Below are 15,000 nucleotides of genomic sequence, written 5' to 3' on the forward strand. Positions count from 1 at the left end.
CCATTGACGACGCGCACAATAGGTTAAAAACTATTGCACGTTTACAGTCTCTGGACTGGACTAGAGGGTGGGATATCTGTGGGTGGGGTTTGAAGAAGCCCCGCCCTCCTGCAGACTGTAGAAAATCGCATCAGTTAATTTTTTGTGATCATACATTTCATTATGTGTAGCAGTTTGTGAAAAGACAGTTGTTTTGGTCTGGACATTGAAGTAAAATATTTATTAATACTTACATATTTTATTACTTTTGAAGGAAAAACAAAACATCCCCAATGGTATTCTGAAACTTGATTAACAATTGTTATGTATCATATGCAACATAACAATTGTTAATCAAGTTTCAGAATACCATCGGGGAAGTTTTGTTTTTCCATAAAAAGGCTAATATTCCACATTCAAATTAATGGGAGCTCCAATGTTTTGAACTCAATATGCGCAGTACAGGCTTACTTCCAGGGCTGCTCAAGCTTAGGTTAGCTGAAGGCGTGCTCGCCTGTCTAGATAAGTCTATTTAAAAAAAACACGTTTTCAATGTACAAAAAAGGCAAGTTACTCATACATGCAAAGCACTGTGTAAAGGCTAAGCCTGCCGCTGAAAGTATTGTTATGAAAATGAGGTCACAACAAACAATATCAGCTCTTGGCTCAAACTTGGCTCAGATAAATAAAAAAAGCTATCCTACCCAGTGTTCCTTAAATTATTTTATGTGACTTGGCACTGTGTTTTTTAAATCTTACCATCTGACGAGAATGAGGTCATTCAAACTTTTTGTCACATGAATGTCTCTGAGTGTGTGTCCAGATAACCTGCAGTTAGCTACTCAGTTCTTTGAACTGGCCACAGTTCTTTGATCAGACGTTGTTATTGGCAGAATGGTAGATGATGTAGCTACAGTAAATCTTATTGATTGTGGAACTGGAGCATTTTTGATGATTAGCTGGAAAAGTAAGGAGAAAATGTAAAATAACCCCCCAAAAAACTTTAGGGGCCTTTTATTGTGCGGACGTGTGAAGTCGTATCTGAATTCGGTGTGTTTATACGAGGTCAGAATGTACAGAAATGAATGCTCTTAAGAGGCGGAGAGTCTGTGGTCAGTGTGGTTATTTCTATAGGATGCCGTAAAAAGTGCCAAATTACCAAATTATCAGTGCTGTACAGGTATGGGGAATGTCCCGCGCTGGTGTAACTGGGCAGAGGGCTTACCTGCCAGCCCAAAAAGCATGTCTGTGGCTTCTCTCTCTCTCTCTCGTTCATTATAAACCAGAAATGACATTATTGACACTGAGGAATAACACAAGGACACGCACACAGTAACGCATAGAAAGCAGACTTCGAGTTTCATATTTTCACAAAGTTTGACTTTTGGACGGTTTCCCTCTTATTCAGGACCGGTTTCCCTCTTATTCAGGACCGGTTTCCCTCTTATTTAGGACTGGTTTGGGTTTCCCTCTTATTTAGGACCGGTTTCCCTCTTATTTAGGACCGGTTTGGGTTTCCCTCTTATTTAGCATATTTGGCATTTTGGAATAATTCAGCCGCATCTTAAGACACTCGGATCTGTGCATCGGTCCGTACCGGTGAATCTTTGCAGTCCTACCAAAGATGTATTTCCCCAGGGGTCCTTGTATTCCAGGCATTGTGCGGAGGGGTATAAACAGAAGACAGAAATATGAAGTTCTGTGTAGCGGAATACACGTGCATCCGCAAATATAAATCAATAAATAATCATTTTAAAAAAGGAGACACAGTAAACGTGAAAAACTAAAACACGCTTGTTTACAGAGCGCGTTCTGCGCGCTTCGCTAGCTGCAGTCAGCACTCACGGAGCGTGCTCCGTTTACACGAGCCACCTTCAGAGAAACGCTCCCCGTCCGCTCCCCTTTAATGGACGTTGTCATGGAAACTCTTGCACCGCCGCCGATCCAGCCTCTTCTTCCGGCTTGTTTATTTTCGCATTTAAGCAGGATAAATTGGCGTGCCGCCGTTCGGAAAATCTTGGAAGAATTTCCCGCGAGTTTAATAAGGATGATCCACGGTGCCGGGCCTGTTCGCCGCTAGCAGGGCGGGGAGGCGCTTAAATAACGGAAATTTAATGACGGGACCTCGTTAGAGAGCTGCTGGATAAAGGAGCGGAGATGACCGCGCAGTTTAAACACGGAAATCACGGTTCCTTATAATCTGCTCGCATTGATTAACGTGAGAACAGGGATCATTTATTAAAGCAGGATATTACACACGGATAACGACACTGGAGAGGCTCCGCGATAAGCCCGTGTGGAAGTTTGGACTTGCGCTCGGAGAGGAGGATAATTTGTGGCTCTTTTGTCCACCGCACCTATAGTCAGGAAGAATTATCTCCACGGGGAGACGTTCCACAGACTGAGAGGAGGGTCGGGTTCATACATTATGTATAAAAAACCCCTGACAATTTTACAAAAAAGAGGCAATTTAGCAGAAGCAGAGGGTGAAGGTCACCCTAAGTGATTCAAAGAGTGAACATTCATAGAGCGAATATTCTCACTGGATAATACTGTCGCCTCACAGCAAGTAGGTCGCCGGGTTCAAATCCTGGCGGGCCTTTCTGTGTGGGAGGGGCACTCTTGTCATTCCCTGATCAGTTAACCAATCAGTGAAGAGCCTATGATGAAATCTCGTACACCCACCCAAAACTGCCCGTTCAGTTTGAATAGTAAGAAACTCACAGGATTTATATATTGTTTTAAATGTATTACACAGTTTTTCCCCCTAAAAAACCTTATCAACATGTTTGGTTGGCCTTGTGGAATAATGCAAAATGACCAAAATGTAGTATAATTGGTGACCTTTGCTTTTATTATTGCAGCAAGAGCTACAGAACTGAATTGCTCTATGCTCTCATGTAATTTGGCGGTGGTGTTTGCGTGTGTATAGTCACATGATGTCATTACCTCGATCCATCATCAAGCTTTATGTCGTTACATCGTCAAGCCTCTCCTAGTGACAAATAGGCCAGTCACTAGCAGCGTTTGCAGACGAAGCCCTGGCAGTGTGTCAAAAAGCATGATGCAGCAGCTCGTAAACTAACATACATGCTACGACCATTATAGACTCACACACATGGTGTGTGATCATTATAGACTCACACACATGGTGTGTGATCATTATAGACTCACACACATGCTGTGTGATCAGTATAGACTCACACACATGCTGTGTGATCATTATAGACTCACACACATGCTGTGTGATCATTATAGACTCACACACATGCTGTGTGATCATTATAGACTCACACACATGCTGTGTGATCATTATAGACTCACACACATGCTGTGTGATCAGTATAGACTCACACACATGCTGTGTGATCATATAGACTCACACACATGCTGTGTGATCAGTATAGACTCACACACATGCTGTGTGATCATTATAGACTCACACACATGCTGTGTGATCAGTATAGACTCACACACATGCTGTGTGATCAGTATAGACTCACACACATGCTGTGTGATCAGTATAGACTCACACACATGCTGTGTGATCAGTATAGACTCACACATATGATGTGTGATCTTCATAGACTCACACACATGCTGTGTGATCTTCATAGACTCACACACATGCTGTGTGATCTTCATGGACTAACACACACGTGCTGTGTGATCTTCATAGACTAACACACACACATGTGCTGTGTGATCTTCATAGACTAACACACACGTGTGCTGTGTGATCTTCATAGACTAACACACACATGTGCTGTGTGATCTTCATAGACTAACACACACGTGTGCTGTGTGATCTCATAGACTAACACACATGTGCTTGTGATCTTATAGACTAACACACAGTGTGCTGAGTGATCTTATAGACTACACACACTGTGCTGTGTGATCTTCATAGACTAACACACACGTGTGTGTGTGATCTTCATAGACAACACACACACTGCTGAGTGATCTTCATAGACTCTCACACATGCTGTGTGATCATTATAGACTAACACACATGCTGTGTGATCTTCATAGACTAACACACATGCTGTGTGATCAGTATAGACTCACACACATGCTGTGTGATCTTCATAGACTCACACACATGCTGTGTGATCTTCATAGACTAACACACACGTGTGCTGTGTGATCTTCATAGACTAACACACACGTGTGCTGTGTGATCTTCATAGACTAACACACACACGTGCTGTGTGATCTTCATAGACTAACACACACGTGTGCTGTGTGATCGTCATAGACTAACACACGTGTGCTGAGTGATCTTCACAGTCTAACCCATGCAGGTTTTGTGATCTTTATAAACAGCTTGCTGTCGCCTTTCTCCAGTTGAGAGCAGCTCTGTTCCGTCTTCCTCTTTCTCGACAGTTTCCTGCTTCTTCAACTTCACGTCCCCGTCGGGCGTGCTGCTCTCGCCCAACTACCCGCAGGATTATGGGAACAGCGTGCACTGCGTCTGGCTGATCATCGCCTCGCCCGAGAGCCGCGTCAGCCTGGCCTTCAACGACCTCAGCATCGAGAAGCAGTTCGACTACCTGTCCGTCAAGGACGGGGGCAAGGCCGAGGCGCCCGTCCTGGGCACCTTCTCCGGCGACGTCATGCCCGCGCCCATCACCACCAGCGGCCACGTCGCCCGGCTGGAGTTCATGACCGACCACACCAACACCGGGCGCGGGTTCAACATCAGCTTTACCAGTGAGTACACCAACACCAGCATTACCAGTGAGTACACCAACACCAGCATTACCAGTGAGTACACCAACACCCGCTTTACCAGTGAGTACACCAACACCCGCTTTACCAGTGAGTACACCAACACCGACCGGCTTTACCAGTGAGTACACCAACACCAGCTTTACCAGTGAGTACACCAACACCAGCATTACCAGTGAGTACACCAACACCAGCTTTACCAGTGAGTACACCAACACCGGCTTTACCAGTGAGTACACCAACACCGACTTTACCAGTGAGTACACCAACATCAGCTTTACCAGTGAGTACACCAACACCAGCTTTACCAGTGAGTACACCAACACCGGCTTTACCAGTGAGTACACCAACATCAGCTTTACCAGTGAGTACACCAACACCGGCTTTACCAGTGAGTACACCAACACCGGCTATACCAGTGAGTACACCAACACCGGCTATACCAGTGAGTACACCAACACCGACTTCACCAGTGAGTACACCAACACCAGCTTTACCAATGAGTACACCAACACCGGGCGCGGGCTTAGGGGTACCTGCCTAATCCCACAGTTTCCCTGCTGAAACTTTTCTCCTGCTAGTTACCAATCCGCTGAAATATCTGCAATGCACAGCCAAAGCTATACAGGTTCATAAGCGTTGGCATCATAGAACTCTAATCTGCTGTGTCGTTCTGCCCATCATTTCTGTGTTTCCCATCATGCCTTGCTCTTCCTGCCCCCAGCGTTTCGGCATAACGAGTGCCCGGACCCGGGCGTGCCAGTCAACGCGCGGCGGTCGGGGGCGAGCCTGCAGCTGGGCAGCTGGGTGGGGTTCCAGTGCGAGGAGGGCTTCGTGAAGACCCACGGCTCCCTCAACATGTCCTGCGTCCTGAAGGAGGGGAACGTGGTGTGGGACGGCACGGTGCCGCGGTGCGAGGGTGAGCCCCAGAGGACTTAAACATGCTGTTGTGCTGTGTGTTATCTGAAGCTCATTAGAGCGTTAGAACAGCAGGAGGGATCAGTAACGGACCGAGCACTGAGCCCTGGGGTACGCCTGTGCTTACTGGCTGCCGCATTTGAACATTCCCAAAACAAACACCGCACCCTCTGGCAAAATATACCCCAGTGAACTAGTAAATGGAGGTTTGGTACTCTGAATAAGTGAATGGAAGTTAAGTGGTGTGAATTAGTGATTGGAGGTTTAGTGGTGTGAGTACGTGAGTGGAGGGTTAATTGTATGAATGGGTGAATGCGGGTGTAGTGGTGTGATTGCGGGTGTAGTGGTGTGAGTGCGGGTGTAGTGGTGTGAGTAGTTAGTTGATGAGTGTATGTCCCGCCCTGCAGCTCCCTGTGGAGGGTATCTGAAGGGCTCCAGGGGGGTGATCCTGTCCCCGGGCTGGCCCGAGCTCTATAAGGAGGCGCTCAACTGCGAGTGGGTCATAGAGGCTCCACAGGGGAACCCCATCAAGATCATCTTCGACAAGTGAGTTAGCTGCTGAGCATTACAGCCAATCAGAGAGGAGGGATCTGTGTGTCTGTCTGGGCTCTCTCTCTCTCTCTCTCACACACACACACGCAGGGTAAATGTAAGTCTGTGCTGGGGGAGATGAGAGCTGTCTCTAGTGGTGGGTAGGGGGTGGGAATTTATATATATTAAAAAAAAACAAAAAAAAAGTCAAAAGGTCTTCCATTGTGCAAATATTTATACACTCAGTTTACATGCTCTTGCAGGAATGTTGTAAAGCGCTTGTCTCTGAGTTTTGTAATGCACTTGTTGTAAGTCGCTCTGGATAAGAGCGTCTGCTAAGAATCTATAATGTAATGTAATGTAGTGCCCAGACCAGGTCAAACTCCCAGGCCCAGGGCTTTTCTGCTGGAACTTACAGAGGAGACTGAACCCAAATCCTGCAGGTTAGAGCATCAGTACAGGGCTGTAGACGTGCGTGTCTGCAGATCTCAGGCTGTTTGTGAACTACTGCTGAGACCACAGCCTTAAGCACAGAGCCAAAGAGCAGAAGATTTAACCCAAAAAACAGAACCTCAGTCACAGCTCTACAGTCAGAACCAGAACCTCAGTCACAGCTCTACAGTAAGACTTCAGAACCAGAACCTCAGTCACAGCTCTACAGTCAGAACCAGAACCTCAGTCACAGCTCTACAGTAAGACTTCAGAACCAGAGCCTCAGTCACAGCTCTGCAGTAAGACTTCAGAACCAGAGCCTCAGTCACAGCTCTACAGTCAGAACCAGAACCTCAGTCACAGCTCTACAGTAAGACTTCAGAACCAGAGCCTCAGTCACAGCTCTACAGTCAGAACCAGAACCTCAGTCACAGCTCTGCAGTAAGACTTCAGAGCCTCAGTCACAGCTCTGCAGTAAGACTTCAGAACCAGAACCTCAGTCACAGCTCTACGGTCAGAACCAGAACCTCAGTCACAGCTCTACAGTAAGACTTCAGAACCAGAGCCTCAGTCACAGCTCTACAGTAAGACTTCAGAACCAGAACCTCAGTCACAGCTCTACAGTCAGAACCAGAACCTCAGTCACAGCTCTACAGTAAGACTTCAGAACCAGAACCTCAGTCACAGCTCTACAGTCAGAACCAGACCCTCAGTCACAGCTCTACAGTAAGACTTCAGAACCAGAGCCTCAGTCACAGCTCTACAGTAAGACTTCAGAACCAGAACCTCAGTCACAGCTCTACAGTCAGAACCAGAACCTCAGTCACAGCTCTACAGTAAGACTTCAGAACCAGAACCTCAGTCACATCTCTACAGTCAGAACCAGACCCTCAGTCACAGCTCTACAGTCAGAACCAGAGCCTCAGTCACAGCTCTACAGTCAGAACCAGAACCTCAGTCACAGCTCTACAGTCAGAACCAGAGCCTCAGTCACAGCTCTACAGTAAGGCTTCAGAACCAGAGCCTCAGTCACAGCTCTGCAGTAACACTTCAGAACCAGAACCTCAGTCACAGCTCTACAGTAAGACTTCAGTCCGATGTTCAGGGTCAGTGCTGATCTGGTGACTCTTTGCGTTAACGTGTTTAATGTGTGAAGGCTGTTTATGATCTAATGGCTCCTTCCTCCCCTATCAGCCGAATGCAGGGCTGAATAACCAGCTGAGCGATCGGGGGAGGGAGAGGAATCAAGGCCGCAGATGCAAATGAAAATCCATAGAAATGCAGCAGAAAACATTCTTTTATTGATTCCATGGAACCAAACAACAAAACGAATATTTCTGTAGCATTTATTCTTTTGTGGTTTAGATGTGGGCGTGGGGGTGGGGGTGGGGGGGCAGTAAGAACAAGGTCCGTCTGACACACTGCCCACCTACTACCTGCGCCTTCTGTGTGTGTGTGTGTTTGTGTGTGTGTGCATGTGTGTGTTTGTGTGTGTGTGTGTGTGTGTGTGTGTGTGTGTGTGTGTGTGTGTGTGTGTGTGTGCGCATGTGTGTGTGTGTGTGTGTATAAGGTGTGCATGTGTGTGTGTGTGTGCACGTGTATGTATTGGGTGTGTGTGTGTGTGTATGAGCTGTGTGTATGTATTGGGTGTGTGTGCATGTGTGTGTGTGTGTGTGTATGTGTATGAGCTGTGTCTATGTATTGGGTGTGTGTGTGTGTGTGTGTGTGTGTGTGCACGTGTATGTATTGGGTGTGTGTGTGTGTGTGTGTGTATGAGCTGTGTATGTATTGGGTGTGTGTGTGTGTGTGTGTGTGTGTGTGTGTGTGTGTATGTGTATGAGCTGTGTGTATGTATTGGGTGTGTGTGGTGTGTGTGTGTGTGTGTGTGTGTGTGTGTGTGTGTGGTGTGTGTGTGTAAGTGGGGACAGTGTTGTTTATGGTTTGGGTCCTGGGTTGGACGGGGGTGATGATGTGTTGTGTGAGTTGGTGACGGCTAGTTCCACGTGCGTCGTGGATGTGTGCGTGTGTGGCAGGTCGTTCTCTGAGTTAGAGCTGTGATGTATTGCTTGTGTGCGATAAGAGTTGAGACATCGGTGTGTAGTGTGTGTGGTACTGTGTGTGGTGTAAGCTAGGACAGCTTGCTCACAGTTACCAGGCCCTCAGCTCCACAGTGAACACACAGTCCGATCGTGCCTCACGTTCCCACAGCCACCAAATCAGCTAGCCCAGTTCCCCCAGCCATCATCAGCCTAGCTCACGCTCTTCCCACGACAGAGCCACTCAGCAGCTTCAGTCGTACAGACGCCACGCCAATCAGCTGCCTCACAGTTACACAGCCAGCCAATCAGCTGCCTCACAGTTACACAGCCAGCCAATCAGCTGCCTCACAGTTACACAGCCAGCCAATCAGCTGCCTCACAGTTACACAGCCAGCCAATCAGCTGCCTCACAGTTACACAGCCAGCCAATCAACTGCCTCATAGTTACATACAGCCAGCCAATCAACTTCCTCATAGTTACACACAGCCAGCCAATCAGCTACCTCACAGTTACACACAGCCAGCCAATCAGCTAGCTCACAGTTACACACAGCCAGCCAATCAGCTAGCTTACAGTTACACAGCCAGCCAATCAGCTGCCTCATAGTTAAACACAACCAGCCAATCAGCTAGCTCACAGTTACACACAGCCAGCCAATCAGCTAGCTCACAGTTACACACAACCAACCAATCAGCTAGCTCACAGTTACACAGCCAGCCAATCAGCTGCCTCACACTTAGAATGGCTTTTATGTTGCATGCTACATTTACTTCATCACAGCAGGGTTTGCATCATAACAGCAGACTTCGCCTCTAATCCCCCACCCGTAGACGCATTCCTGCTCACTGATTTCCTGAGCGTTCATTTTCCTGCTGGATGCTTTCTGTACCTTGTGAAATTCCGGGTCTTATGGTTTGATTTAATTAAATATATTACATGACACTGAGTGACATAACTATTAAGAAGTTTGAGGTAAATCCTATTAAGTACAAGGGCTGTCTTATAGAAGTGTGCATTTCTGTAATAAGTCTTAATAAATTAACTCAATGTCTCAAACTAAGTGTCTCTACTTTGCACTCTCTCCCCCCCTCTCTCCCCCTCCCTATCTCTCTCCCCCCTCCCCCCCTCTCTCCCCCTCTCCCCCCTACCTCTCTTTCTCCTCACTCTCTCTCTCCCCTCTCCCCCTCCTCTCCCTCCTCCGTCCCCCCTCCCCTCCCCCCCCCCCCCCCCCAGCAATTAAGCTGAAGTCGGGGCAGTGCATAGACCCTGGGATCCCTGTGAACGGCCAGAGGCACGAGAATGATTTTTTTGTGGGGGCGCGGGTCACCTTCAGCTGCGAGGCGGGGTACTCTCTCAGCGATGACGCCCCCCTGGAGTGCGAGCCCAACTTCCAGTGGAACCGGCCCCTCCCCAGCTGTGACGGTATGACCACCCCCCCCCCAGCTGAGACAGTTTTTGCAGAGACCGGTCAGGTGCTAGCATTATCCGTAGCGCTCATAGAAATGAATGGTAACAGTATGCAAATCTTCCATTCATTCTGGATGGCCGCGCTGTGGATTATGGGTACTTTAGCTTCGAAGGAGTGCTCAGCCTGTTACCAGCTGAAAAAAAACAAAAATAATGGAAGTCAACTGGGAACTTCATTAAATGCACTATTTAAACGGTTACATCTCCGATTATAAATCATAAATCATTTTTTCTTTTAATCCATGAAAGAAAACTTGTCTGCCTCAATGTACGGTGTGAACCATGAGATGTGACAACTATTATTTATCCAGCTAAAAAAAAGCAGTTTTGACGTGTGCGCTCTGCTTTTGGCACAGGAAGGTTTCACAGCATCTCCTCTGAGTTCACACCTGAGCCGCGGAGAGAGGCGGAGGTGGAGAAACGCCACGTAGCGCTGCTCAATGGCGCTACACCCTCGCCCACTGTCTGCTCCTGCTGACGTGTCTCTCTTCAAAGCATCTCTGCCCCCCGCCACACCCCTTTCTCCCCTCCCAACATGGCTGCCATGGCCACACCCCTTTCTCCCCTCCCAACATGGCTGCCATGGCCACACGCCTTTCCCCTCTCCCAACATGGCTGCCATGGCCACACCCCTTTCCCCCCTCCCAACATGGCTGCCCTGGCCACACCTCTTTCCCCTCTCCCAACATGGCTGCCCTGGCCATACCCCTTTCTCCCCTCCCAACATGGCTGCCATGGCCACACCCCTTTCCCCTCTCCCAACATGGCTGCCCTGGCCATACCCCTTTCTCCCCTCCCAACATGGCTGCCATGGCCACACCCCTTTCCCCCTCCCAACATGGCTGCCATGGCCACACCCCTTTCTTCCCTCCCAACATGGTTGCCATGTGCCTGTTTCCAGGTTCAGATCTTTCCTGTGCACCCAGGAGGGGCTGTGCTGAGTGCTGGGGCTGACAGAGTCTGTGACAGTCAGGCATTTATCAGATGCTCTTATCCAGAGCGACTTACACAACTTTTTATGTAGCATTGACATTGCATCCATTTATACAGCTGGATATACTGTATACTGAAGCAATGCAGGTTAAGCACCTTGCTCAAGGGTACAATGACAGTGCACTACCTGGGAATCGATCCTGTGACCAATCGGTTACAAGACCAGCTCCTTACCCATTATACTACACTGCCAGCCACTGCTCCTGCGCTGTTTGAGACAGTTGGTACAGAATGCACTGACACCAGATACACAATTGATTAGCATTTCCTGTTTCCTGTTTTCTGTTCCTGCAGCGCTCTGTGGAGGCTACATTCAGGGTAACTCTGGGACCATCCTGTCTCCTGGGTTTCCAGATTACTACCCCCACAACCTGAACTGTACCTGGACCATAGAGATGTCCCATGGGAAAGGTGAGGGGCGGGGCTAGGGCAGGTGAGGGGCGGGGCATGGGACAGGTGAGGGGCAGGGCTAGGGCAGGTGAGGGGGCCGGGCATGGGAAAGGTGAGGGGGTGCGGGTGGGGCTGGGGCAGGCAAGGGGGCAGGGCATGGGACTCCATTCTGTCCCTTTTTCTGTATATAATCCTTCTCTTTTTCTTTTTTGCTCTTTCCCACTCTTTCTTTCCCCACTCCCCCCTCCCTTTCCCTCTCTCCCCCCACTCTCCCCCTCCTCTCTGTCTCTCTCTCCGTCTCCTTCTCTGTCTCTCCCCCCCTCCCCCTCTCTCTCAGGTGTGCAGTTCACCTTCCACACTTTCCACCTGGAGAGTCCTCATGACCAGCTGCTGGTGACGGAGAACGGGAGCTTCGCTCGGCCCCTGTGGAGCCTGACGGGGGCGTCTCTGCCCCCCCCACTCAACGCCGGCCTGTTCGGCAACTTCACCGCGCAGATCCGCTTCCTGTCCGACTTCTCTGTCTCCTACGAGGGCTTCAACATCACCTTCACAGGTGCACAACCACGCCCGGTCACATGACCTTCTCAGCTAAGCAACCATGCCCAGTCACATGACCTTCTCAGCTAAGCAACCACGCCCAGTCACATGACCTTCTCAGCTAAGCAACCACACCCAGTCACATGACCTTCTCAGCTAAGCAACCACGCCCGGTCACATGACCTTCTCAGCTAAGTAATCACACCCCGAAGGAGAAGAAAACTCTCACGTCTCCAGATGAAAGGACACTGTGATATTTCTTTAGCATTCGTCTGCATCTCATTTTGCCCAGATGTGTCATTGCTGCTGCACCTGTTCCCTCAGTCACACCTGGCTGCTGCAGCAGGGTGCAGGTTTCAGAGAAAACACAGCGCTGCAGTACATAAACAGAGGGAGAGAGGGAGAGAGAGAGGAGAGGGAGAGAGAGAGGGAGAGAGGGAGAGATAGAGGCAGGGAGGGAGAGAGAGGGAGGGAGAGGAGAGAGAGAGAGAGAGGGAGAGAGAGGCAGGGAGGGAGAGGAGGGAGGAGGAGAGATAGAGAGAGAGGGAGGGAGAGAGAGAGAGAGGGAGAGACGGAGAGAGAGGCAGGGAGGAGGGAGAGAGAGGGAGAGGGAGAGATGGGGGAGAGAGAGAGGTAGAGATAGAGGGAGGGAGGGAGAGAGAGAGAGGAGAGATGGGAGAGAGAGAGAAGAGGGGGAGGGAGAGGGAGAGAGATGGGGAGAGAGAGAGATAGAAATAGAGGGAGGGAGAGAGGGAGAGATGGGGAGAGAGAGAGAGAGATAGAGAGAGATATAGATGGAGGGAGGGAGAGAGAGGGAGAGATGGGGAGAGAGAGAGATGATAGGAGGGAGAGAGAGGGAGAGATGGGGAGAGAGAGAGAGAGAGAGAGAGAGAGAGGAGATAGAGGGAGGGAGAGATGGGGGGAGAGAGAGAGGGGCAGGCTGTTCCTGCGTGTGTGGATGTTTGAGGACCTCTGCTCCTCTGACTCAGTGTTTCTGTGGCACATTTAAAAGGCGCAGGGATGTTATTACTGGTGTACGCTTCTCCCCGCTTCACAAACGTCATTCAGCGTGTCACATGGCTCTTAGCCCCACGCCTCTGATGTGAGTGCACTGCTTTCGCTTACGCGCTCTAAATGAGATACAGGAGCCCACAGACACCGAGGTACTGTCACTCTCTCTCAGGATCTCTAACAAATGTGTCTGCTCTTTCTCTCTGTCTCTCTCTCCTGCTCTCCCTCTCTTCTCTCATTCTCTATCCTGCGCTCTCTCTCCCTTTCTTCCTCTCCCTCTATCTTGCTCCTCCTCTCTCCCTCTGTTCTCTGTCTCTCTCCTGTTTTTCTATCTCCCTTTCTTCCTCTCCCTCTATCCCTCGCCTCCTCTTTCCCAATCCTCTCTTTCACTTTCCTATTTTTTTCTATTTTTATCTTCCTCTCTTCCCTTGTCCCTCTGCTCTGTCTCTGTATCTCTCTCTCCCCCTCTCTCTCTCTCGCCCTCTCTCTCTCTCTCCCTCTCTCTCTCTCTCTCTCTCTCTCTCTCTCTCTCTCCCTCCCTCGCTCCCTCCCTCCCTGCTCTAGATTATGACCTGGAGCCGTGTGAGGACCCGGGGGTGCCCCCGTTCAGCAGCAGGAAGGGGGCGCAGTACGGAGTGGGGGACTCCCTGTCCTTCTCCTGCCTCCCGGGGTACAGGCTGGAGGGGTGGGGGCGCGTTACCTGCCTGGGGGGCCGCAGGAAGGTGTGGAGCGCCGCTCTGCCCAGGTGTGTGGGTAGGTGGTCCCGTGCTTTCATTCTGCTTGGCTGACCTTTGACCCTGACGCCCCCCCCTTCCCCCCAAGCCCCAGTCCCCTGCATACCTACTGTTCATTGTCTGTGCATCGGTTTTTAATGGATGCAGTGGATTCAAGGAGAGCGATGACGTGTCAGTTACTAAATCAACCAGTCAATCAATCAATCAGTCAACCAGTCAATCAATCAGCCAATCCGCCATGTTTAATTAATGATTATTTGGTGATTTACTCCCTTCTCCGGCATCCTGTGTGTGGGCAAATTACCACCTGCTTTCAGGAGCTCTAAAACTTCTCACACAAAGGGAGGAGTCGCAATTAATGCGCACTTCAGTAAATTACACAGAATACTTAATTAGCATAATTCCCACGATCTCCACCCTCTTTTAGTGCGTTCGCTCCAGGTGTACATATGCAGGAACACGTTTAACTGTGCATCAGAAGGAAAGTCACAGAGTGATGTAATCCTCCTAATAGCGATTTTGACCCATTGCGACCGTTTTCTAAATCCCGCGTAGATATTGTGACGTTGTAGCAACTGTTGTTTTTTTGGGTTTTTTTGCGTTGAAAAAACAGTCACAGTAGTTTAGTAAATCTGGCCCTCACTGTGGGAGTGTATTTCACTGGTCTTTACACTAATAGTTTATACCCAAAAAGGGTTTTTGCAAAGGATCATGGGAGCCTTATTGTTGTGTCCTCCTGAGACCTGGCAGAGAAAAGCTCTAAAAGTAAAAAGTATTTTATTATTTTTGATTTAATGTAAAGGCCTTTGATGACAATAAACACGTTGCTGTGAAAATACTTTCAAACATAATATTTTATTTTATGTCCCTTGCAGTTTAGACTCAACACAGTGGAATATATGGGGCTCAGCACAGTGTAATATATGGGGCTCAGCACAGTGGAATATATGGGGCTCAGCACAGTGGAATATATGGGGCTAGCACGTGAATTGGGCTGAGACAGGATATATGGGGGTCAGCCAGTGGGATATATGGGGCTGAGCACAGTGGAATATATGGGGCTCAGCGCAGTGGAATATATGGGGTTCAGCACAGTGGAATATATGGGGCTCAGCACAGTGTAATATATGGGGCTCAGCACAGTGGAATATATGGGGCTCAGCACAGTGGAATATATGGGGCTCAGCACAGTGGAATATATGGGGCTGAGCACAGTGGGATATATGGGGCTGAG

General features: G+C 49.1%; 1 protein-coding gene across 1 annotated transcript in view; it reads left to right on the forward strand.

Moving 5' to 3' along the window:
• Positions 1–15,000, forward strand: part of LOC135248951 (CUB and sushi domain-containing protein 1-like) — a 238,486-nt gene that overhangs the window by 149,081 nt on the left and 74,405 nt on the right. The window contains exons 14-21 of the mRNA XM_064324101.1: positions 4,369–4,695; positions 5,438–5,632; positions 6,039–6,177; positions 7,960–7,973; positions 9,868–10,056; positions 11,389–11,505; positions 11,822–12,037; positions 13,597–13,785. Coding sequence (XP_064180171.1) covers positions 4,369–4,695; positions 5,438–5,632; positions 6,039–6,177; positions 7,960–7,973; positions 9,868–10,056; positions 11,389–11,505; positions 11,822–12,037; positions 13,597–13,785 — 1,386 coding nt within the window. The remainder of the gene's footprint in view (positions 1–4,368; positions 4,696–5,437; positions 5,633–6,038; positions 6,178–7,959; positions 7,974–9,867; positions 10,057–11,388; positions 11,506–11,821; positions 12,038–13,596; positions 13,786–15,000) is intronic.

This window comes from Anguilla rostrata, chromosome 1, assembly GCF_018555375.3.
Source record: "Anguilla rostrata isolate EN2019 chromosome 1, ASM1855537v3, whole genome shotgun sequence".
Taxonomy (NCBI): Eukaryota; Metazoa; Chordata; class Actinopteri; order Anguilliformes; family Anguillidae; genus Anguilla; species Anguilla rostrata.